Source organism: Musca domestica, unplaced genomic scaffold (genome assembly GCF_030504385.1).
Source record: "Musca domestica strain aabys unplaced genomic scaffold, Musca_domestica.polishedcontigs.V.1.1 1, whole genome shotgun sequence".
Lineage (NCBI taxonomy): Eukaryota > Metazoa > Arthropoda > Insecta > Diptera > Muscidae > Musca > Musca domestica.
In genome coordinates this window covers 16,872,175-16,898,276 of record NW_026712114.1, presented here as the reverse complement: position 1 = coordinate 16,898,276, position 26,102 = coordinate 16,872,175, and the positions used below count along the sequence as shown (strand labels likewise).

The 26,102-nt window shown below is 35.7% G+C and overlaps 3 protein-coding genes across 3 annotated transcripts; 1 reads left to right on the top strand and 2 right to left on the bottom strand.

Annotated features, from left to right (window-relative positions):
• Positions 1-383: 383 nt before the first annotated feature.
• On the bottom strand, positions 384-4,706 carry LOC101898359 (peptidoglycan-recognition protein LF-like). Its single transcript, XM_005181102.4, is given in 3 exon segments — positions 384-1,061; positions 4,070-4,394; positions 4,396-4,706. Coding segments are annotated over 3 exon segments (1,233 nt in total). The 5' UTR covers positions 4,692-4,706; the 3' UTR covers positions 384-449.
• Positions 4,707-8,590: 3,884 nt separating this feature from the next.
• Positions 8,591-25,290, bottom strand: LOC101900369 (DNA-binding protein RFX2). The gene is made up of 9 exons (XM_059119795.1): positions 24,358-25,290; positions 16,804-16,888; positions 16,527-16,743; positions 16,212-16,406; positions 15,031-15,531; positions 14,593-14,892; positions 14,209-14,523; positions 9,241-9,609; positions 8,591-9,176 (listed from the first exon to the last, which is right to left on the bottom strand). The coding sequence occupies exons 1-9, from the start codon at positions 25,241-25,243 to the stop codon at positions 9,075-9,077; spliced, it is 2,970 nt and encodes a 989-aa protein (XP_058975778.1). The 5' UTR covers positions 25,244-25,290; the 3' UTR covers positions 8,591-9,074.
• On the top strand, positions 11,039-11,678 carry LOC101900542 (peptidoglycan-recognition protein SC2). Its single transcript, XM_005181114.4, has one exon. It carries the CDS (start codon positions 11,074-11,076, stop codon positions 11,629-11,631), a length of 558 nt encoding a protein of 185 aa, XP_005181171.3. The 5' UTR covers positions 11,039-11,073; the 3' UTR covers positions 11,632-11,678.
• Positions 25,291-26,102: the final 812 nt, after the last annotated feature.

The following is a 26,102-nucleotide window of genomic DNA, read 5'->3' as shown; positions in this document are numbered from 1 at the left end:
TCTGTTGCATTTTCAGGCTCATTATTTGGCATTTTCATCCATCTTGATAAGAAGTCTGTTGTTGTATACCATTTAACATATCCAAATAAATAATGTGAGCAATAAATCGGAAAGACAAATATTCCAACATACCAAAAAGGACTTTCAGCGCAAATTGCATCAATTTTGTTCTACGGTGTTATTCCTACTCCACATTTTGCTAAACTAAACAATATGGTCTATAGAGCGCACAACAGACCTATAGGGGCTTACGTGTATGCCCAATAGGGCATGCGGCGAATTGCTTCGCCCCTCTTTTCAACCTTATACCTTTTATACTTTTTTTCGAAAAATGTAATGTTTAATTCACAGTCCGGTATCAGCCCCCAATAAAATTATCAATAATTAGCCAGAATATTTTCAATTTATTTGTTTACTGCTGCAAATAATACAATTTTCAAAATGGAAACTTATGCCTTCCAGTGAGCCCAGGTCTTGATTTCATTCCACAAGTGGGTGCCGGGACAATCGGTGGATCCGACTTGACGATGACCGTACAAAACATAGCCGGACACAATTTGGCCACGAGAAACAGCAGCGGCCAATAGATTTTTGGCAGCATTGATTTGGGCTGCACTGGGTTTGTAATTGTGATAGTTACCAATGAAGGAGATGCCAAGTGACTTGGAGTTCCAGTTAACAGCGTGGGCACCCACAACATTCCAGCCACGACCCTCATAGATGTTGCCATCACCACCAATCAAAAAGTTGTAGCCAATATCAGGCCATCCCAAAGTTTTTTGGTGGTAGTGTTGAACATTTCTCATTTGTTGGCTGCATGAAGCCCTGTCCGAGCAAGCGGCACCCTCGGTATGATGGATGACAGCATATTGCAAGTTATTGGACAAGGTTGTTTTACTGGTGGCGGGAGCACCACCCCATTCCGCTTTGGAGATAATAGTGATACCGAACACGGCTTGGGCACAGAAAAGAACGGCCAGAAGACCGAATAAAGATTTGGAGACCATTGCTAGGCTTGTCGATTCAAATGAACTGATGGATATGTCATCGTTTCGCAGTGTTTATATAGGAACTCGAAAGGGTAAACATGATAAGAATGTGGCTGAAACATGGCGGCAATATCAGCCTAAAATATCACATAATATATGGCACTGATCTTTATCTCCGATGCCTTTTTATAAATATTGTTTAATGAATCTATCTCTTCATCGAAGTCGAGCGACAAATTGAACTTGGAAAAGAAATAAGCAAAAATTTTCAGGTGTTCTGTGTTTAGAAATACAAAAAGTCATATTGAGTTTTATATGGAACCTTAAAAAAATCGAAAAGTTTTGGAAAATTTCCACAGATTAAAAAATCAAAAATAAAAAAAAAACTAAAGTCGGACGAGACCACAGGCCATGTGATCTACACAACTTTGAAATTATTTTAGTGATAAACTCTAACCATATATTCTCGAGAAAATTATAAAAGCAAACATGGGGACACATGTACTTTCCCATGCCCGACGTTTCTAACCGCAAATGCACGTCAAGAGAATTTGCTTGGGCTTAGAGATCAGAAATGATCATTTCATACTTAAGATGAATTTAAAGGAATTCACCATGCCCTGAACTTTAGCCACTTTGTCGTGTATATTGTAAGTACCTATAATGCTAAAATTAATTCAATGTAACCTCATTTCAAATAACAATATCCAGCTTTGCATATTCTGCGATTTACCATGCCAAATTCAACTTCTTTGAGAAAAGGTTACTATGTCTGATTGTATACATGTTGTGTATATACATCGGATTTATGAATATGCGCACATATATTTGCTCCTTTCCAGATCCTGGAAGAATCTACTAGTTTTGCAAATTTTCTTCGATATCATAAAGGGAAAATTTGTTATCATTTTGTTTACAGATTTTTGACTATTGTTTATCTTTTGTTCCGTGAATCCAAACACATGGTTCATTTCCAACGATGCAACAATGGCTTGGCACCCATGGAAAATGTATGGAGAAGGCCTATATTTCTTCTTTTGGTGCCACGCATGGCACAATTACAGAAGGTAGAACAAAGCTACCCTCTAAAAACAATTTTTTTTATTTTAAAATATTTCAAATTTGTTTTCAAAATAAATGAATATTTTCTCTGTTAATGGGCAACACATTGTACAATTTGGGATAAAATTGTATTGTCCTACTATCTTGTGGAATAACCCCAAAATTCCAATCTTGTTTCGCGGATTTTCTTTCCCCAATATAAGAATTTTGTCAAAAAAATGAAAAATAAACAAAACCTACTGTTGCACATTTAAAAGTCTATTTGACACTATAAGACTTCAGCACAGAGTTGCATTTTTCTAGTTTCTTTGAAGTTGACAACCTTTCTTATTGAGTCATGATACGATCCCAATATAAAATGTTTAAGGAGATTAAAGACAAAAAGGGGCGTAACATATACAAGTCCATAAGAGTCATTACGTCATTTACAAACGTAAACAAATAGTTATTCTTATCTGCAAATTTCGTAAAGATAAGAACATGTTACCTTTTTCCAATCACAGCTGATAGGCATAGACTTAAAATGAATCACAACTGGGGCGTGGCTATAAGATTGTAGATCTTATCGTCCAGTTACGATAAGTATTTGCTAAAACAAAATTGAGGAAGGTCTCTGGAAAACTATGATTTTATATTTTTTTTATAGATAGCTATTATATGCCAAGGCTTTTTTTGACCCTCCGCTTTTGTATTGATGTTATACAATAAAGTTTGATGTTTTTATTTAAACCAATCTGGAGCTATTTCATATACGATCAGACTTAAGATGAGAATACATAAAAAGCTTTTTTGAATGGCTTAAGGGTGGAAATACATAGAGCGCATATTTGGTTGACTTAAGTCATCAGCTGGCTTCTTCGTAGATGAACAAATGAGTTTTAGGTTGACTTAGTTCGATTTTGGTCCCAGGCTCCTTTGTGTAATTCCGAACGAGCCAGCCGATGACCTTAAGTCATCGGCTGGCATCTTCGGAAAATAACAAAGGAGCGAAGGGACGAAATCGAACTAAGGCAACCTAAAACTACCAAAGCCAGTCAGTAGTGCGATTCTCTAACTCATTTTTCGAGTAACCGACAAAAATCGTTAAAATTAAAATGCTTATAATTTCGATAATTAGCGATATTTTTCGATAAGTTAGTGATGAAATTAAAGTAGTCGCTAAGGCCTACCGATAGATACCAATGTTGTCAACTTTTATTTCCTTTTTATATCAAAATTTTGCGTTTGAAAGTTACCAATGAGTTAGAGAATCGTACTACAGATAAGCCTCTTATGTACTCTCATCTTTACTTAGTAAAAAGCGGTACAAAAAGACGCCATATTTATGTGAGTTCTTTTCATTTCGCCTGTAAGTTTAATTGTTTTTTATGTACGGACCCGGTTTTCTAGTAAAAAATTGTAAACATAGCACATTTTTTACGTGGGAAACTAAAATTCTATAACATAAAAAACTTTTGAAGACATTTGATCTGATCCAGGAATGTAAGAATATATAAATGAGCACTTCGATAACCGATTTTTCCTTTATGATACCAAAAAAAAAAGCAAGATTAGTAGATTCTTGCAGGTTGTGGAACAGACCAATTTTGTTAATTATGTTAAAACATATGCTCTGTTCCAGAACCTGCAAGAATATATGAATTTTTTTGATAGCATAAATGAAAAATCGGTTATCGCAGTAAAGAAATGTATATCTTTCAATTTCTGGAATAGACCAATAGTCCTAGTAATATTTCCTTTAATCTGAAGCATTTGCTCTCTTGCATACCCTGCAAGAATCTACTAGATTTGTATTTTTTCCGATATGAAGGAAAATCGGTTATACGTTTTACATTCTTGCATTTCTGGTACAGATCATTTATAAACTGAGACTGTTTTGAATATATATTTTAAATACAGCCCGATCATTGCATTTATCCTCAGGTCTTAAATAAATTGATCAAGAACTAGTCAGATTATTATTTTCAACTCATTTATTTTTTACTGCAAGTATTACAATTCAAAAAAGTCCAATCTCAAGCCTTCCAGTGAGCCCAGGTCTTGATTTCATTCCACAAGTGAGTGCCGGGACAATCGGTGGCTCCGACTTGACGATGGCCGTACAAAACATAGCCGGACACGATATGACCACGAGAAACAGCAGCAGCCAACAGATTTTTGGCAGCATTGATTTGGGCAGCACTGGGTTTGTAATTGTGATAGTTGCCAATGAAGGAGATGCCAAGTGACTTGGAATTCCAGTTAGAAGCGTGAGCACCCACAACATTCCAGCCACGACCCTCATAGATGTTGCCATCACCACCAATCAAGAAGTTGTAACCAATATCAGGCCATCCCAAAGTGTTGAACATTTCTCATTTGTTGGCTGCAGGAAGCCTTGTCGGAACAAGCGGCACCCTCTGTATGATGGATGACGGCATATTGCAAGCCATTGGACAAGGTTGTTTTACTGGTGGCAGGAGCACCACCCCATTCCGCTTTCGAGATAATAGTGATGCCAAAAACGGCTTGGGCACAGAAGAGAACGGCCAAGAGACCGAATAAAGTTTTGGAAACCATTGTTATGATTGTCGAACTGCTGGTTGTCGCCGTTTCGCCTCGTTTATATAGGAAAACTCGACGAGGTAAAAGTGATAACATTATCACTACATTTGCAATATCAGCAAAAAATATCACACAATATATGGCACACTCTCGGTTGGATCTTTATCTCTGGTTACCTATTTATAAACAAAAAACATAATTTAATGAATTTATCTCTTAATTGGATCCGAGTGAAAATTTAACTGTTAACAGTGGGTAGTTTTAAAACATTTCTATTCCAGACTTTCTATAATATTAAAGTTTTGATTACGATAGCCGATTTTCCCTTTATGATATCGAAAAATTGCGAAACTAGTAGATTTTTGCATGTTCTGGAACATAGCAAATGTTTACCATGGTAGAATTAAGAATATAGTCAGGTAATCATATGTTTGCAATTTTTTCAAAAGTATTCGTTTGACAACATCTCATTGTCAAAATTTATATTTTCATATTCATTGTATAAACACACATCAGGGATGGGAACCTTTTTTTATGTAGTGAAATTTGACAAGGTAAATTATAAAAAATGAAGATATGAATATGATTAATTCAAATGACTTTACCTTCTTAATTTTACCATGATGTTTACCTTTTCCAAAATATTCTATGGAGATCCAAGAATATAAATCCTAGCCTATTTTTGTAAAGTACTATAGATTTAAAATGACTGTACAATGGTTTGGAAACAATAACCGATTTTCCCTTTTTGATATAAAAAAATGCAAGACGAATAGATTCTTGCAGGTTCTGGAACAAATCACAAGTTTGCAATAATATCCAGCATCTATAATCCCTAAATTTATAAATACTCTACCTCTAATATAAGGGGTAGGATTATATTAGAGGTAGGATTATAGATGTTGGATATTATTGCAAACTTATTATCTGTTCCAGAACCTTAAGGGCGCAAGTACATAAGAAGCTTGAAGTCATGGCCTGGCATATTTTGTGAAATTTCATAAAGGAATTACAGAGCCGCACAAAAAATCCTGCCGTCGCTTTCCTTTATAATTTGACAATAATATGCCTAGCTTCAAGCTTTTCATGTACTTGCTCCTTAAGTCTTAAGTCATCAGCTGGCTTCTTCGGAAAAGAACCAAGGAGGGCCAAAATCGAACTAAGTCAACCTAAAATTCCTTTGTTCCTCTACAAAGAAGCCCCTCAAAAAAAGCCTTTTATGTATTCTCTCCTTTAGAAATACAGATAGAAACAATGTTGTCAACTTTCTACACAATTTTCACCTGGAAATTTTGCGATTAAAAATTACCGATTTTTTGTCGGTAACTGCAGAAATACATGATTCGACTACTGGTAAAGTCCTTCGTCGGGAATCATATGTTTTCTGGACAGACTAGGAACATAACGGAAACAAAAATCGATTTTCGATTTTAAAATATCCGAATTTTTCTTTTGGTTGTGTATGTATACGTAAACAAACATCAGATGAAAACACCAGATTAACCCACTTGATCTAATAAACCCAGCGAGTCAATTTTTAATAGTATAAACGTGTTATAAAACTTGCCGATATAACAATGATGTCAACTTTTAAGTTGAGAATACATAAAACGCTTTTTTGACTAATTTAAGTCATCGACTGGCTTCTTCGTAAATGAACAAGGGAGTTTTAGCTTGCCTTAGTTCATTTTGTACTTGTTCATCCTACGCTCCTTCATTCCTTTACTAAGCCAGTCGATGACTTAAGCCAGTCAAAAAAAAAAAGCATTTTATGTATTCTCACCTTTTGTTATTTTTTATATGAAAACAAACGATTTAGTCACTTGTCGGTCACAAACTCTTAAGTTGAAGATAAGTGCAACAGTACTTTATGCGAACAAAAATTGTTGTTTATTAATATAAAATTTAAAAGAATCAAACTCAACCACAATCCAAACAATGGCGAACGGTCTAGAAAAGGCTTGGCACAAAAAATAACGGTCAACATCTAAGCACAATTACCATAAATTAAATCCAACTTCTCAAGAGACCTTCCTCAATATAATTTTGCAATTGCTTATCATGACCGGACGATAAGATCTACATGAATTATGGCCCCGCCCAACATTGATTTATTTCATGCATATGGTTAAATTGGGACTAATTGTGAAAAAAGGCAACGGGTCTGAATACCAGAACCCACTTATTCTTATCTTTACGAATTAAAAAATACAAAAAACTATTTGTTTACTTTCGTTTATTGAAAATGGCTGTATCTTTTAAGAAATTTGAAGATGGTAGAGTATTTAATTGTTGGTTCTGCCACAGGAATCATTTATGTCTCCGGACTTTCGGTGGTGTTTATATTTGCAGTTGTTAATCTTATAACGTGTTTACATAAAAAATCCAAGTTACGTTTCCCATAGTCAAACTTAAAGTAGATTTAAAAAATCCACTCAATCTCAAATGTCAATTCCGTAGTGTATACGTCAAATAATTTTGGAATTGAAAATGTTGAAAGAAAAATTATTTAAATTTGTAAAAATTGTTTAAAAACGCGGGTTATAATAACCTCCGTATGACGTCTATAAGAAAACATATAAAAATCTATTTATATTTGAAAATACATTTATGCCGCGTCTAAACGTACTTTCATTTGTGGTATATTTACATTAGAGTCTTTTATCGGGTTATCATATTTTATTTGAAAAATTTTGATACACTGGATTAACTCAATCCGGTAAACTGTAAACGTACTATTACGCTCAGTTAAACTTTCATTGAAAATACTTTGATTTACATTCTTTTTTTTATTTCACAAAACATCGACACACACATACTTATTATTAATTATAACATACAGACACGAACCTAACTACATCTGTATAAAATGAATATTTACTATATGATTTTTTCAAATATACAATTATGTAAATCTATAGTGGTATTCATTCAATTAATGGACGGCTTAATACTATTTACTTTGGCATAATTTAATTTTTAACATATACAAATCGATTGTAACTACTAATACTAATATTTGGCATACAATTCTTATCAATATCCTTTCAACATAAAACTGAAAGCATGCCGAGATAATTAAGGTTGGGAATAAATAAAACGCTTATTTGGCTGTCTTAAGTCATCGGCTGGCTTCTTCGGAAAAGAACAAAGGAGCACAGGGCCAAAATCGAACTAAGTCAACCTAAAACTCCTTTGTTTCTCTACGGAGAAGCCAGCCGATGAATTAAGCCAGTCAGAAAAGCTTTTTATGTACTCTCCCCTTAAGGGCTAAACAGAATGCACGCGTTGAGGTATTTTTCGCGTTAAAAATTATAGATAAAATGACAACCACAGGCGAGTTCAGTGTCAATAAACCCGTTTCATTGTAGTTGATGTTTTATCGATAATATTTAAGGCGTAAAATTACTCTATGTGCTCATTCGGCTCTGGCGTTAAGGTGGAAGTACATAAAGAGCTTATTTTGACTGGCATAAGTCATCGGCTGGATTCTTCGCAGAGGAACAATGGGGTTTTAGGTTGACTTAGTTCGATATTGGCCCTGGGCTTCTTTTGTTCTTTTACGAAAAAGCCAGCCGATGACTTCTGCCAGTAAAAAGCTCTTTGTGTACTTCTGCATTTAGGGTTATGCAGTCGAAGTTTATATATTTATCTAAACTTTCGATTTTGTACAATAAGTTAAAAATGAATTTTGACTTTTGAAAACAAGGTCGAAAATCAATTTAAAGGGATGTCAGAGACGCAATCGAATCCTGTCGTCGTTTTTTCTTATAATTTGACTTGCATATACCTATGCCAAGCTGCTTATGTACCGACACCTTTAGGGTGGAAATACATAAAGCGAATATTTGGCTTGCTTCTTCGTAGATGAACAAAGGAGTTTTAGGTTGACTTCGTTCGATTTTGGCTCCTTTGTTCTTTTACGAAAAAGCCTGAAGAAGACTTAAGCCAGCCAGATAAGCGATTCCGCAATTTAAGAAAAACAGCAAAAACTAAAATCACATTAATCGCCTTACACACTGACCTCCAAAAAACACGTTTTACGAAAACATGTTCTGTCTAAATAAGGCTTAACTCATTGCATAGTATTTGGCTCGAATGAAAATTAAAAATGTATGTTCTCAAAATTAATTATAAAAAGTTAACTTTCCTGTATTCACGGAAGGCAAAAGTCAACCTTGTTTTAAATATTTCAAAATCAAAAGCCGATTAATTAAAAGTCGACTTATGTATCCCTACAGGGAACCATCTCTGTCTTAATCTACGTTATATGTATGCCTATTGTTTTCCTATATATATACAAACACATATATTAGAGCTATATACATTTGTGTGAACATAAATAATATAAAATATAAACCTAGCAGAGGTACATATTTCAATTGGTGCATTTAATGAAGGATCACATTCCAAAGAATATCCTTCAGATCGTTATCAACATCATCCCAGGGTACAGGCCAATTTCGATTGCCACACAACTCATTCATGTTTCAAGCGTTTTGCTGTGCCACGTTCCGATGACATTGAATCCGAAGTAATGAACTCCAATTGATAACCAAAATCAAACTCAACATCTTTTTGCTAAAAAATGAGAAAAATATACAATTTTTATTTAAAAAAAATAATTATTTATAACAAGACTTACCTTCAAGTCACATATCACTGCAATGGCTGTCTTCTGATGGGCCTCTGCCACTTTGTGTTCTATCAAATAGAACATATATTCATCGTATAGTAATCGTATCAAATGAAAACTACCAAAACTGGATGCTGATCGCAATGTCAAATCTCTGATTATCATTGAACTGTAAAAACTCCATTTGAGAAGAAATTGCCGTGCAGCTTTGGCATAACTGGGTTTGCCGAAATGTTCTTGCAGCACTGAGTCAACGACAACTTGTAACCATGCTGCCCATTGTTCGAGGGAACATTGTTGCTGTAGTGTTGTCTTGAAATCATTCTCCAGTCGTTGCACTAGTGATGGTTCACATTGACATACCCATGCAGCTTGTTCCTGGAATAAAAATTGTTGAAAAATGTATATTAAAAAAGATGTTAAGATATTAAAGATTTGATATATTTGTGTAAATGATGGGATTTTGGGTAAAACATATATATCAAATGAAGAGTCTACTTTACACCGACAGTTAAATTCGCGTTTTTGGAATTGAATTGACAAAGCACGCAACCGTTTAAGTCTCATCTCAAGCAATGACACAATAGTGTTTTTAACTATTTACGATTGATAAATGCCTTTATTTTTGTTTATATTTTATTTATTTAATTTTTAATTAAATTTTAAATAATTATTTTATTAAATTTTTAATTAAGGATCACAAACAACCGTTGACCACAATTCAACTTGATTAACACCAGAAAGAAGAAGCACATTTTTGAAACAGCGTTGTCAATGCTTTTATGCTATGTTCTCATTGCGATTTAATTCGCGTTATACGCTCTCAGAATTAGGTACATTAAACCGTTCATATGGCACATAATTCCCTTTTTCAAGGTTTTTATTTGTTGATTTTAATGGGAATTGTACGACAACCAATGACATTTGCATTAATATGAATATTTGTTTAAAATTTTGTAGTTTTTAGTTGAAATTACGCACAACCCACAGACGTAAGTACCCACCACCCACAGACGCTTTTTAATATTTACACATTTATTAAAAAAATTTAAAATGCATAATTTAAAATAAGAAACTATCAGTGATCATCGTTCCAGTTGATTGACAGGAGAAAGAAAATATCACCTATATGAAACAGTGTTGCCAATGCTGTAAAAGCAAAGCGTTGCCAAAAGAATGTTGGCAACATATGTTGCGTTCTTCGATATTTTAACATCGGAAAATTTTTAAACAAATGTCAAGAAAATCGCTTTAAAATTACATGGAAGTTTTGGAAGTTTGGAAGTTTTTAAAATAAAAGAAAAATCCAAATTAATAACATTTTAAATGTTGCATATTATTTGGTTACATAAAAATGAAAAATCGACATAGATCTATTATAGAATATCGATTACAAAAAGTCGATCCAGCAAAATATTTAGAACAGGTAAAAGTTGACTTTGATATTCAAAATTGTCAACACCATTTTTTAAACAAGTGGACCACGTGAAGTAACGTCGAGTATCACATTATCGGTCTAATCCAGATTTAGCGTTTTTATTTAATTTTCAAAACTGTGAACATTTTCTAAGATCTTTTAAAAATAATATTTTTACCAAAACACTCCAAAAAATGCTTGTATACTTTCAGCAGTTAAATTGTCGCACGACTTCGATTAGGTGTTAGATTAATTAAACAATATTATCGGAGATAAAGATCTGATCAGAAGTGTGCCATATATTGTGTGCTATATTTTGCTTATATTGCCAAAGCAGCCATATTCTTATCATGTTTACCCTTTCTTACATAAACACTATGAAACGGCGACATATCATCAGTTCATTTGAATCGACAAGTCTTGCAATGGTTTCCAAAACTAAATTCGGTCTCTTGGCCGTTCTCTTCTGTGCCCAAGCCGTTTTTGGCATCACTATTATCTCCAAAGCGGAATGGGGAGGTGCTCCCGCCACCAGTAAAACAACCTTGTCCAATAACTTACAATATGCCGTCATTCATCATACCGAGGGTGCTGCTTGCTCCGATAAGGCTTCCTGCAGCCAGCAGATGAGAAATGTTCAACACTACCATCAAAAAACGTTGAGATGGGCTGATATTGGTTACAACTTCCTGATTGGTGGTGACGGAAACATCTATGAGGGTCGTGGCTGGAATGTTGTGGGTGCTCACGCTACAAACTGGAACTCCAAGTCACTTGGCATCTCCTTCATTGGCAACTATCACAATTATAAACCCAGTGCTGCCCAAATCAATGCTGCCAAAAATCTATTGGCTGCTGCTGTTTCTCGTGGTCAAATCGTGTCCGGTTATGTTTTGTACGGTCATCGTCAAGTCGGATCCACCGATTGTCCCGGCACCCATTTGTGGAATGAAATCAAGACCTGGGCTCACTGGAAGGCTTAAGTATGGATATTGAAAGTGTATTATTTGCAAAAAAAAAAAAAAAAAAATAAATCGAAAATAATCAACAATTCTCGATTATTTTATTGAAGTTTCAGTTTTTTCAGACTAGGAAAATGACGACGGCTACATGGAGCTTATGTTTAAACAGTTCCGACAAAAATTTTGATGGCAAAGAAATAGGCGCCATATATCATGATTTTTACAAGGGCGTGATACGGTTAGGAACAGGCAACCTCCTTGGAAGTGACTATGGGTGATGATGCATACGCAGCTTGGCATATTTAGTGACATATCATAAAGGGGATGTCAGCCCAAAACCAGAATAATATCGACGTTTTCCCTTATAATTTGGCATTAATATAACATGTCGTGATGACAAGCTGCTTTTGTATCATCACCTTTGGCGTTAGAAGATATAGAAATTGATTTTCCCACATAAAAAGTAACAGTTGTGTCCCAGAAATTGGTTGTACTCATTAATGCTGTTCAAAGCTGTTTTCCTTTCTATCTAGCTTTACTTCTTAAAAATTTCGAGAATACAACATACTAAACACGCTAATCAAACTATGCAAGTGGCTTTACCGTTAAACGATTATTGACATTTAATTGCTGACACTTAGTATTTCTTGATATTGACAACACTGTTATTACTAATCGTTGCTTCTTCCTTTAGTTCTCGTTCATTTTAAAAAGCGGTCGGTTGCAAGTTTGTTCTTTAGTTGTAAACGTATAAACTAAGGAGATTTTCTAGTAAGTAATTAAATATAAATAATAAGAAAGTTTCAACGTAAAATGTGAGTGATTAATTCGGGCAATGAATTTGCAATTCTTGATGTTGCTTTCCCAAAGGGTACGAGTAAGTGTGTGAGAGAGATGTTTCCAGTTGGATTGTTGTTGTTTTTGGCGGATGGCTAGTAGCCGTTGAAAAAGAAATCTCTGGATTTCTTGTAAATATGTGTAGCATTAAAGTGACATTTAACAATTTAATTAATAGCTTTACAATGGTGAAATAACATATAAAGAAAATAATTTAACGACTGACAATTCGTTGTTTATCGCGTAAACTTGATTAGTTTGTGCTATTTTAATTCGATTGAAATGTTTCAAAGAGAAAGAGAGATATGAATGTAAGAATGGCTTTTCATGTTGTTCTTGTTCGACATTGCAAAAATCATGGATGGTTACCGATCTTTTATCGTTTTAACAGTGATCTTTCGGCATAGTGTTTTTGAAATTATTTGCATTTCCATATACGGCGTAATATTGGTGGTGTATTTATTTAAAAAAGAAATGTATCTAATGTGTGACATTTTCGTTTCGGTTTTATTAAAAACAATTAGCTGTGATTTATTAAAAAGTACGTAGATTATTAATATGGCATAAAATTAAAAAATTTACGAGAATGCAACATACAAAACACGGTAATCAAACTATAAATGTGGCTTAAAAGTCCTTTTTGCCGTTAAACGATTTTTACATTTGATTGCTGACATTCGCGATTTCTTGATATTGACAACACTGCTATTACTAATCGTTGCTTCTTCCTTTAGTTGTCGTTCATTTTAAAAAGCGGTCAGTCGCGAATTGTGTTCTTAAGTTGTAAACATATAAACTAAGGAGGTTTTCTAGTAAATAATTAAATATAAATAATAAGAAAGTGTTAACAATTGTTAATTTCAGTATTTGACTTCAAAATAAAAGTGCTTTAGCTTGAAATTAACGCAAAATGTGAGTGCTTAATTCGGGCAATGAATTTGCAATTATCGATGTTGTTTTTCCTAAAGGGTGTGAGGTAGTGTGCGAGTGAGATGTATGCAGTTGGATTGTTGTTGTTGGCGGTCGGTTAAAAGCCGTTTTAAAAGAAATCTCTCGATTTCTTGTAAATATGTGGTGCATTGAAGTGAAGTATAACCATTTAATTAATAACTTTACGATGGCGAAATGGCATATAAAGAAAATAATTTAACGACCGACAATTCGTTGTGTATCGCGTAAACTTGATTGGTTTGTGTCGTTTTTAAATCGTTTAATGTGTTTCAAAGAGAAAGAGTGAGAGAGAGAATGATGTTCATGTTCTTGTTGGACATTGAAAAAATTATGGATTGTTATCGATTGTTTGTCGTTTTAACAGTGATCTTTCGGTTTAGTGTGTTTGAAAATATTTGCATGCCCATTTACGTGGCATATTGTTGGTGCATTTCTTTAATATTGAAGTTTTCAAATTCTCTGATCTGTGATAGTTCCGTTCCGGTTGTTTTAAAAAGAATTTGCTGCGATTGTTATTGAAAGAGAATTCTGATAATGTGTTTTCCATACAAAGATGCCTTCCATGTACCAGTTAGATTCATAACAGGAATGCAACGTTTTGAAGAAGGTAAGTTAGTTTGAAGTTGAATTTTCACAACATCGATTTTATTATTAAGTACGCAGTTTTATCATATGAAAAAAATAGGTCTAAACTCAAATTATATAAAGACCGAGTCCAAATGTTTGGCACCCAAAATGGTTTTGAAACGATGTCGACCGTCTGTAACCACAACGTTTAGGATGTAACAGTTAACATATACAGAGTCATACCTGAACATTATGAAAATCCACACGATTCAAGTCGTTCAACATCTGAGTGATTTGTGAATTATTTTGCAAAACAGCTCTGGCGGCCTGGGCCAAATGATTGAGGGAAGTATAACGTCTTAGGGTTTGACAAAATGCCGATACAGCAGCCGATTTAATTTGGACCATACGTTCCGGTACCCCAATCATTGATTCGCATAGCCAAATTTCCATATTCTTGGCAAAATTTCGTATGGCCTGGGTCAAAGAGTTGGGTATGGAACGTAGAACGTCGGGTATAATAACATCCACCATATTCTGATAGAATATGTAATCAACCTACGAAAGGGGAAAAAGAATAATAATAATTATAAATTGTTCTCTATTTTTTCGATTTGGTTAACTTACCTCTCTTACAAATTTCTGAACACCAGCGCAATGGCAGAGCAAATAAAGTTTGGTTTTACTTAAATACTTGTCCTCTTCGTGACACTCATCTACTTGGGGGTTTTCGCGCCAAAAATCACGCCACAAAAATTCTATGGTATTAAAATCCAAATTGAGCACTGCATCTAGGAAATTTTCACAATGTTCACGATACATGGAACGGAATGTCTCCACGTCTTCCGGTGTCAATTCACTGTCAAAGGTGTTGTCCAATTCTATGGGAGGAAAGGGTGGTATAGCTCCCGAACCGTTGCCCAAAAACTGAAGGAGAACAGAGGGGACAGGAGTTATTATTCAATGTTCGCCACTCGTGAGATAGCTAATATCTATGTAACACTTGTCTTAGCCAGTTGAAGTCATATCATCCTAAGGAAACAATTTTCTAACTCAAACACTTACATGTCCACAAGCCTCATGCGTTTCCGACTTAAAGGTATGTTGTTTTTTGCCTCCCCTGTTGTGATGGAGACCTCCACCGTTATTGCCGCCACTATTATTGGACGTATGCACACCAGGTGCGCCGACCGACGATACAATGCCACTGGAACTACACGCCACCATGGCATTTGCTTGATCCGACGTCAAATTGGCTGGATTCAAATGTGGATGATGTTGATGGTGTGTGTGTTGGAATGCGTTGGGTTTTTCATCCATCATATGATTTAGTATTGATTCCGGTTTAATGCGTATACCATAATAGTGATATTTGGAATTTCCTCTGGTACCCAGACGTCTTGTACGCAAACCCGAAAACACTGAGCGTATTAATTTCCCAAAGCTGGCGGCATTAACCGGTTCGATTTTACTCTCGTTGCAATGTTGTATATAATGATTGTATAGTGTAGATCTTGGTAAACTTACGCCCTCGGCTGTTTCATAATTCCGTGATAACCATTTGATCTGTAAGAGAGAGATGTAACATGAGATTCCCCTATATTCAATCGGGAGGTCCTTAAAGAAAAAGTAGTGGACCAATATGACCCATATTTCAACTCGAACTAAATTTGATACATTTTTTTCGATGAAACTCACAATCGAAGACTCCATTTAAGAGTTTTCATTGAAATATCGACACCAAATGTCCATAATTTTGCTACCTTCAGAATTTTTTTGAGTCACATTTTGGTCGAACCAACATCTCTAGACATGAGGCTGAGGTTATAGAATTTTGATAAGAAAAGTTTCTGCATACATAGAATTTGGATTATTAATTTACAGTTCATGCAGGTTTCCACCTGTCGCTGAAACATTCAAAATACCGAAAATCAGCAGGTAACGGTATATATGGGCCTAACATGGATAACATGCAGGCTCCATGGTGTTTCCACTATAAGGGTAATACTGTCCTCGACTTAAAGCCTCAAAAAAAAAAAAAAAAAAATGAGAAGTGAGAGTACTCTTCAATTCCCTATATGAGAGCTTTAGAAGATCTCCTATTCTATTGTATCTATCTATCCTATTCAGCATCACTTTATTATCCACGGAAGTACTTCAATAAATTCCTTAATAAAAAAAGTTCCATCCCTGCTATTGGTAGCACGGCCATTCCCTCCCATCCACCCACCCAAAAAACTACTTACCGTTGCCGAAGCAATTTTATTGGTATTTCCCATTAATCCATGTTCATTGTCGGGTGAAATATCACTGCCACCACTGCTGCCTCCACTGGGACCGCCGCCGCCATTTGGCCCAATACCAGCAACATTTACCGAATTGGCAGTGGTTGAAGTGGGCGTTTGAGAGCTACTATGAGTTTCGGGTATAAAAGGGACTTCCTATAAAATTGAACAAATTTCAAGTTAAAGACAATTTGAAGCAGGAAGTATCTTTATATATGTAAACACATATTTACAAACATATGTATATGTTCAACAATAAAGAAAATATTTACTCACTGTTAGACTGTGTGGCGAATCACGGCTGTGTGTCTGCGATGAGGCATTCAACAGCAATGTTTCTTCCGTCGGCACAATGTATGGCAGCGTCGAATGATGTGGTACCGTCGGAGCGTTCAATGGAACCGCAGTAGAATAGTTAGCTGTGTGTGTGGTAGTATAGTAGGATTGTCCATTGGGTGGTTGGTAATCTCCTATGGGACAAAACGGATATGTCCTGAGGAAAGAAACGTGTTTAGTTACATTAGACAGTTGAAAACATTTTTTTGAAACTTACATTTGCGATTGACTTGAATTGCTGTGATATAACTCAGTATCCACATATTGAACTTGATAGTTTTGACCGGGCTCTTGACTTGAAACTGGAAATATTAAAAAACAACAAAATGTTGATAAAAATGCTTATGGAAAAAAAAAAAAAAAAACATTTTGGAGGCCAATCTTTATGTAATGAAATTATTTTAAATTTGTAGAAGATATTTTATATAAATTTTCAGGAAGTCTTTCGGCGACCAACGTTTTACTAGACTATGCATTTAACAGAACAAGACGACGAAGTATAGTTTCCCATCAAAAACTCCCATTGCAATACGCAACTCGAAAATTATTGACCATATTCTGACATAGCAACATAATAGAAGACTAAACAAGTAAAAACACAGCTAAGTTCGGCCGGGTAGAACTATTAATACCCCCACAATTTTAGAAAGACCTTGAACATTTTCAACAATTTCTGAAAAATACCGTTTAAATGATGACCGTTATAAGGGGGCTATATGAAGACGCGGACCTGCATAAGTAAATTTTTGTCATAGGCTGTAGTGCCTGTTAAGATATTGAAATACGAAATTTGAAACAATTGTCGCTAAAATCATGAAAATACCCCCACAAATAACAACAATTTTTGAATATCCCATTAGGTTTTTTATACCCTACAACACTATGTGTTGGGGGTATTATAAGTTTGATTGGGCCAGAATTTATGTAACACCTCGAAATATTGGTTTCCCATATAGGAAAGTATATATGGATCTTCCTAGCTCGCCGAGCTGAGTCGATCTAGCTATGTATGTCCGTCCGTCCGTCTGTCCATGTTAATTTGTAATCACTCTACAGGTCGCAATTATGGCCCGATCCTTACGAAATTTTGCACGAAGGTGGGGTTAGGGTCAGAATAGAACCCTATTTCTTTTGGAGATGATCGCCAAATGTTTAGGTGTTGAAATGGACCAAATACTGAAAAAATGTCGAATTTTGCAGTAGCTATACAGGTCGCAATTATAGACCAATCGACGCATGTAGCTAGAGTTTAGGGCGGGGAAGAAGCCTACCAATTTGGGTGGTCATCGGATAATATTTAGCGGGTAAAATAGACCACATCTTTTGTGTTGAAAAATTCAAAAATTTTTATTAAACCGCGAATATTTTAAATCGCGGCGAAATCACAAAGCCATGATAAAGTTACTCCTGATCTTTACATTGATGTTAACATCCAAAAAAATGGATATATAGCAAAATATGTGCGACATATATGTTTACCAAAGAAGATATGCTTGAAAAATCTCTTATATGTCGAGAACGGCTGAACTGATTTCGACAGTACTCATTAATTCAGAATGGCCTCTTGGCAGGAAAGAAAAAACGTCTGAAAAAATCGCATAAAAATATCTCTCTAAAGATGAAAATATTGATTTTCTAAAATTTTCTCATATTTTTTCAATTTAGTCATATTTTTGGCATATTTTCATTTTGAATTAAACATTTGGTAAACATTTGGATATCATATACAGATCGCATTTATGGCCCGATCCTTACGAAATTTTGCATGGAGATAAGATGAGGGTCAGAATAGAAGCCTACTCTTTTTGGAGATGATCGCTATATATTTAGGGGTTGAAACGGACCAAAAAACTGCCAAATTGCCAGCAGGTCGTAATTATCGCCCGATCCTCACGCACATTTGGATGGGGGTTACCGCACATTGCAAAAGCCAAGTAGTTTTGGATGGCCATCCAAAAATATTCAATGTGTGCAATAGTTTGCCAACTTTTGTAGACTAAATACGAAAATGTCCATTCCAGTGACTCTTTGGAGAATTCACAAATTCAGGAAAGACCCACTTCTGACTATTTCGTTAACGCTGACTTCGTGGAAGAATATAGTCAAATGTCTGTATCTCATATAGATGCGTTTCAGTCAAAAACCAATAAAAATTTTAATCTTTTGCCACTTTTGAGAGATTATAGGTCTTTGGGAAATATTGGTTCCAGATCTAGGAAGACCATTTACGTGCAAAATCTACCAATAAATTGGAAATGAGCAAATTAGTTTAAGTTGCTATTATTCGAAAATTAGAGAACGAAACCTGATGGTTTTCTTTTATTATTTGTCACAATATCTTGTGGAATTCTTACGAGTATCTCGCCTATATAAACTGTATCGTTTATTATAGTGTTGTAGGGTATTCAACGGTCGGCCTCGCTCGACTGTAGTCTTTGCTTACTTGTTTTGATATGAATATTATGAAAGGTGCAAACATCGACAAAAACAGTATACACTTTCTGGTTCCTCCCTATAAAATGTCAAAATTGTTGGTAATTAAAAGTTTTAGAGAATGCTTAATTATTTCAGGAAGAAATTCGCCACGCACTTGAGTAGCATCTAATTCGTTGCCATAAAAATCATCCAAATCCGACTTCTGACTGAAAATTATATGGTGTGGTTGACGTATTGTCGGATCGAAAGGCTGTCGGACCAAATTCGCATGGTCTGTCGGACAGATTTCAGATCGAACTCGGAATTAATATCGTGCGCATTTCTGTTTTTTTGCCTACTTTCAAATATTTTTCGGCCCGAATTCGTAAGAAAGGTCTTATAATGTTCTTATGTTTTATTAATTTTTGCCTTTGCTACGATAAACGATTTTTCTTTTGTGATATGGGAAAAAAATTACAAAACTGGTAGATTCCTGGAATTTATGGAACATGCCATTAATGTTGACATTTTTGTTTCGCTTTTCAACCGAATTGGTTTCACTTCAATAATAGTTGGAATTTCTAACAGCTAGAACACTTTCACTGAAAAAGGTGTGACATACTCAAAACACAAATTTTCGAAAAAAAAAGTCTACCGGGGTTGGGTGTTTTGGGATCGTAATGGTTTGAATCCAATATTTAGTATTTTTATTGTTTTTGTAGAACATAATGTAACCATGTAAGAGTATTTCTAAATCTGAGGCTAACCAATCTGTCTATGAAAATTGAAAAGTTTATCAAGCTCAAAAATAGAATAGCATTTTATTTATTTATTTATTTTTTTTTTTTTTGTGAAAATTAGGAGTTCTCTCATTTTACTCTGTGTGAAACCATATCACGGCACTACATATTTTGACTTGCCAGCTGCTCGAAAGTTATTTTTTATACCCTCAGCAATATGGGTAGAGAGGGTTTATATCATTTGATACGGCCAAAACGGGCCTCATCTAAATAAAGTTTTAGATGGTTTAAGGACATTAGGAGTCGACCTAGCGATGTCCGTATGGCTGGCTGGTGCGCACGTTAACTCTCGAAGGGAGAATCCGATTTGGTTCAAACTTTGTACACCGTATTATTATTATCAAACTTAGATCGAGTTTGGCAATATTGATCCACTCCTTCTAGTACCTCCCCGTCGAAAGGTCGAAACTTAAAAAAAAATCAAATATTTTACTGCACAGAAAGAGAAAGGATAATCCGATTTTGCTCCAACTATGCAGATTCTAATACATATTTGCATCAGTGCTAGGCCAGGTGCTAAAATGGGCAATATCGGCTGACTTCAAATGTACCTCCCACACTAAGCGTCAAAATTTTGACTAATTATAACTCTGTCCGATTGTCTTCTAATTACACACATTACAATATTTTTATTATACTAACACAAGATCTGCTGTGACAAAGGTTCAAAATTTTAATATCAAACGCGAAATTAACATTCGATTACATTCAGACTTGACAATATTTCCATCAACACAAGATCTGCTATAAAGTTGGTAGAGATCGGAGGAAATAATCTTAGAGGAAATAAATCCTCCTTGTTGCAAAACCAAGAACAAGAATGTAAAAATGATATTACGATAGCCGATTTTTTCGTTTGTGATTCTTGCAGGTTTTGGAGCATACTATTTATATTGAATTTTTTGTATATTTTCGATATTTTAAAAAATTGTAGCTCACAATGTCATGAGCACCACTTTTGGATTCCGGTTATTTTGGAGTTTTCAACCGAACTGATTGCAATTTAATATTAGAAAGTATTAGTGGCTAGAACACTTTCACAGAAAAAAGTTCAATGTCAGCCTAGGTTTTTAGTAATCTCCATAATGTCTGACATATACACAAACACATTTTTATAAAAAAAGGACTCCCTTATAACAGCATGTCTCAACTACACTGAATGGGCTACAATTTGGCGTTTTGGATCGTTGTGATTTAAATATTTTAACAGGATTTAAAACATTTTAGGAATTTTGAATTCAACTGATTTGTCTATGAAATAAATGTTCCATTAAAATAACCAGTTTATTTTTTATTTTGAAGCTTAAATCTGTTATAGAGTGTCCACCGGTATACAGGGTGAGATGAAAAAAAAAACTGCAACCAACTTCACACCGCTGTTTTTTCGAAGCCACTCGTCCGAAAGCTGATCAAATTATTCCAGTGAAAGCTCATCATATTGTTCACAAGCGTACATAAACATTTTAGTTAGAATTTGCCAGAAAAAAAGTTATTCGTGATGGAAATCAAGCGTAATATTGTGATTTCTTTATATTTGGCTGGAAAACCAGAAGTGGCTATCGTTAGAGCACTCCAGCATTTAAATGTGTCTCGTACCTACTACATTACGGTGATACTCTTATCGTAGCCCGCCGTCAAGGAAGTGGACGGAAGGAAACAGGAACATCAGCAGAAATGGTTCGAAAAGTAAAGAAGCGGCTTGATCAAAATCCCCGTCCAAGTGGCTCGTGAGCAACAGAAAAGACACCGCAAAAAAAAGAAAATAGACTCAAAAGAGCTAAAGAGTAGCTTCGCTTGGCCGAACGTGGTGAACTGTCGAATTTGGGTTTCTCCGATGTGAAAACATTCCAAAATATTTTGGAGGGTGTATTAAAGCCTTGGGCACGCAAACAATTTGGCCGCAGACCTTAAACATTCCAACAGGACTCAGCACCATCGTACTCAGCACGCGCCACCCAAGAATTTTTACAAAATGAGATTCCTCGCTTCATTTCCAGGGCACAATGGCCACCAAAATCCCCGAATACCAATCCGTTGGACTATTATGTCTGGAGTATTTTTTAAAGCAAAGTTGGCTCTAAAAATACCAAAGTGTCGATCACCTCAAGCAAGCGCTTCGTCGGGAATGGGCCAAAATACCACAGAGCAACATTCGGGCAGCGTGTGACGGTTTCATTGGCCGTTTGAAGGCCATAATTCGTGCCAATTCGAACAAATCTAAACTTATTCTTAAATTTGATGTCATTTCTGACATGTTTTGCTTTTATTCAACAAAATTAAAAAAAAAAACTAAAAATTATGGCGTTTGAGTTCTAAAATTTAAGGGATTTTGAAATCAACGGATTTGTCTATAAAATAAATGCTCCATTAAAATGAACAGATTTTTCTTATTTTGAAGCATAAAATGTGTTATGGAATGCCCGCTAGTATTGTATTTAAGTGTATATATTTTTTGAAGGCTTAGTCACATTTGTAATTGAGTACATAAGAATATTTTGCAAAAGTCTTAAGAGTACTTTAGTTTTTTTTTAAATATTTTTAAGTTGCGTCAAATCCAAATTTTAGGGATTTTAAAGATTCAAGGATAATAAATGACCAAACTTCCAAACTTAAAGCCATTTTTTATACCCTCCACCATACTATGGAGGGTATATTAATTTTGTCATTCCGTTTGTAACTCCTCGAAATATTCATGTCAGACCCAACAAAGTATATATATTCTTGATCAGCGTAAAATTCTAAGACGATTTAGCCATGTCCGTCTGTCTGTCTGTGTGTCTGTCTGTCTGTCCGTCTGTCTGTCTGTCTGTCTGTCTGTTGTAATCACGCTATCTTTCGAACAAAATGAGATAGAAGGCTAAAATTTTGCACACATGTATTTTTCCCAGTAGGCAGGTTAAGTTCGTAAATGGGCCATGTAGGTCCAAGTTATCATATAGCCCCCATATAACGGTACCTCCCGATATTCGGTATTTTGATGATTTTAGCGACATTATTCACCGGAATTATTTCAAATTTGGTATTTGAAGTTCAAAATGGATACTACACCCTAAGACGGAAAATTATCCGTGCAGGTCCACGTCTTGGTATAGCCCCCATATAACGGTACCTCCCGATATTCGGTATTTTGATGATTTTAGCGACATTATTCACGGGAATTGTTTCAAATTTGGTATTTGAAGTTCAAAATGGATACTACACCCTAAGACAGAAAATTGTCTGTGCAGGTCCACGTCTTCATATAGCCCCCATATAACGGTACCTCCCTATATTCGGTATTTTGATGATTTTAGCGACATTATTCACCGGAATTGTTTCAAAATTGGTATTTGAAGTTCGTTATGGGAACTACAGTCTGTGGCAGAAAATTGTCTGTGCGGGTCCAGGTCTTCGTATAGCCCCCATATAACGGTACCTCCCTATATTCGGTATTTTGATGATTTTAGCTACATTATTCACCGTTTATTTCAAGTTTCGAATTTGAATATGGTAGTGGCTTATGACAAACAATGCCTATGTATGTCCACTTCGTATAGACCCCAAAATAACGGCTATATTCGGTATTTTTAAAATTTTAACAGAATTTTTTAAGGATTTTATTTTTTTGAAAATTTCCAAATTCGTTGCAAATGGTGGAGGGTATTAAAAGTTCGGCCCGGCCGAACTTACTGCTTTTTAACTTGTTCATGTTTATTTTCAATTCTGGAATAACCACACCCGTTTACTAAATGTTCCAAAATTTGGTGTTCTTTTCCTGGAGTCAAAAGCATTTTTCATTTGTAATTGACTCTATCTGGCGCAAATATTTCAATTCGGCGACAAATGGGCTGATGACGTAATATTCTGCAATGTTGATCAGAGTTAAAAAATAATATAACACTTATTAATTTTTATTTTTTTTTTGTTAAATATGAAGGTTCTCTCATCGAACATAATAGAGCGTTAATTTTTCTTTTAATGCATTCCAATGAGGTCTTGACTGACCAATATCAATGAATGCGCCTTAACATTTTCAAATTTTTGCAAAGGTTTATATTACTTGATTCACACTTTCGGTTATAATCAAAATTTCACAATTCAGAAATCGATTTTCATTTTTAATAATTCACTTCATTTTTGGGTTGCATTTATTCCAATGTTTTTAACCTTCGGCATTCTTTTCAAATTCTTTGATACACCGTTTGAGTTATGACCGTTTCATTTAAAAATTCTTTAAGTTTTTATTCCTAATTTGTATAACTTGACGTCTGGAGATGGTTCAAACAACTGAATGGGTTAATTTTTTTTCAATACTCCACTACCCGCTGGTCAGCAGTAGTCAATAGCAAAAAAAAAGGAAAAAAAGCAAACACACACAGAGGAAGAAGAAAAACAAAATGGGGATAACTACTTTGGTCGGCTATTATACACCTGATGACTTTCGATTCGATTGATGATGGAAAATTGACTTTTGTTTGATGATGGCGGTGAATAGAACAGAATTTTTGCAGTATTTATGCTGCTCGGTCCCCCCACACCCGCATGATTCCCATGGGAAGAGATTTTGTCATACATACCCCCACAATAGGACAGGTTGTTGTGACGCCGATACATTGTTGCAGCTGGATTTGGTGGCGGAGGAGGTGGCGCTGGTGATGGTGGTGTTGCTATCGTTGCAGGCGAACAACTGTTGGGTGTCACTGGTGATAATGACGACGAGATTGCAGCAGTGGCAACAGCTGCAGCGGCGGCGACCAAAGGTGAACAACAGTTGTTGGCTGGAACACTGCTGCTGCTGCTGCTGCTGGCAACGAAGGTGGCCGAAGACGACGATTGCCTGTGATGATGGTGATAATGCGTTTGCTGTTGTAGAGGAGGCGGATGATGTTGGTGTAAATGTTGGACCAGGGAGTGATGTTGTTTGATTAAAGGTTGCGTCTGTTGTAGCTGCTGGTTGTTGTTGGTCGAGAGAGAGCCGTTAGCTACAATTGCTGCCGAACTGTGATGGTGATGTTGATAATGATGATGCAGACGTCGGGTCTGTGAATGCAAAAACTGTTGTGGAGGGACTGACTGTCGCAGCGTAGGATGCTGCAATGGTTGTGGTGTATAATATTGTTGTTGGTGTTGTTGTAGTTGACGATGTTGTTGTTGTTGATGCTGTTGGAAATTGGAATTGGAGTGCGTTTGATATTGATGATGATGATGAGAATATGCCGGCGCTAGCAATTGACTTTGTCTTGGTGTGGACGTTTGATGGTATTGCTGGGTCGGGTGGTGCTGTTGGTGTTGGTGTTGGTGATGATGATGATGACTATGACCCTGTATGCAATTCAATGGGGCTCGGGCCGCACAGCGACACTTTTCCAAAAAATGATGCTGATGGAAATTTGTTGACGTATTCAAATGCTGCAAATGTTGATGTAAATGCTGCTGTTGATCCAAAATAAGTCGTGAATGCATTCGATTGATTTGAAATTAGAAAACGTTTGAATGTAGTTCTTGCTGAAGTGCTAAGGTGGCGTTCGTTCCATATATCCGGTAAATATTCCAATAGCAGATAGTTTTTTTTTTTAATTTTTAAGGAAGGAAATCCACTTTTTTTTAAAAATGTGTGAGAAGTTGTCCTGGTCCCAGAGAAACTGAACCCATCTCCTTTTTAATTTTTTTTGCTATTCAAATTTTGATAAAACAACACTTTTTTAAATCCCGAGTAAATTGAGACGATTTATTAGCTGGACAACGGCCGAATAACGACTAAGGTTTCCATGTATCTCCACCATGGAGAAAATCAAGGACACCATTAAAACGGGGCTTGTTTTTGCTTCAATCGCTCTGGGATGCTGTCGCCACGTAGCAATGGCAAAGCAACACTGATTGTAAAAGTGAAAGTGAACAGGGCCGGAAGGTTCTTCCCACAAACACTTGTCGCAGGCAGCTAGGCAGGAGAGCTGGATGGTTGGTTGGCTGGCTGGCTTTCCTCTTGGTTACTGCTGAAAAGCTCTTTTGCTTATGTTACCCGGGCAACATCAGCGCGTAAACTGTTCAACGCACGTCTGCAGCGAATGGTCGAATTACAACTGAACACCAATTTGAACTTTATCCCGGCAAAATGCCTCAACTAATAGACAATGGGAGAGAAAACACGGCGACAAGGATGATGGATAGACGAATGGTTGGATGGGTGGATAGGATGGCATGGATGATGGGGTGGTTGAATGTGGATGAGCGAGCGGCTGACTGGATTGATGAATGACAATCATAATAACAATAATAATAATGGCGTTAACGTAAGAGCAAGCCATGCTAAGGGTGGTGGTGC

What these genes read in the sequence shown, in the direction of transcription:
- LOC101900542 (XM_005181114.4), top strand. Translation starts at nt 11,074, where the DNA reads ATGGTTTCCAAAACTAAATTCGGTCTCTTGGCCGTTCTCTTCTGTGCC.
- LOC101900369 (XM_059119795.1), bottom strand. Translation starts at nt 25,243, where the DNA reads ATGCATTCACGACTTATTTTGGATCAACAGCAGCATTTACATCAACAT. An exon ending in CAACCTGTCCTATTGTGGGG is followed by an intron (nt 16,889 to 24,357) that starts GTATGTATGACA and finishes TAATATTTCCAG; the next exon opens with TTTCAAGTCAAGAGCCCGGT. An exon ending in AATTCAAGTCAATCGCAAAT is followed by an intron (nt 16,744 to 16,803) that starts GTAAGTTTCAAA and finishes TTCTTTCCTCAG; the next exon opens with GACATATCCGTTTTGTCCCA.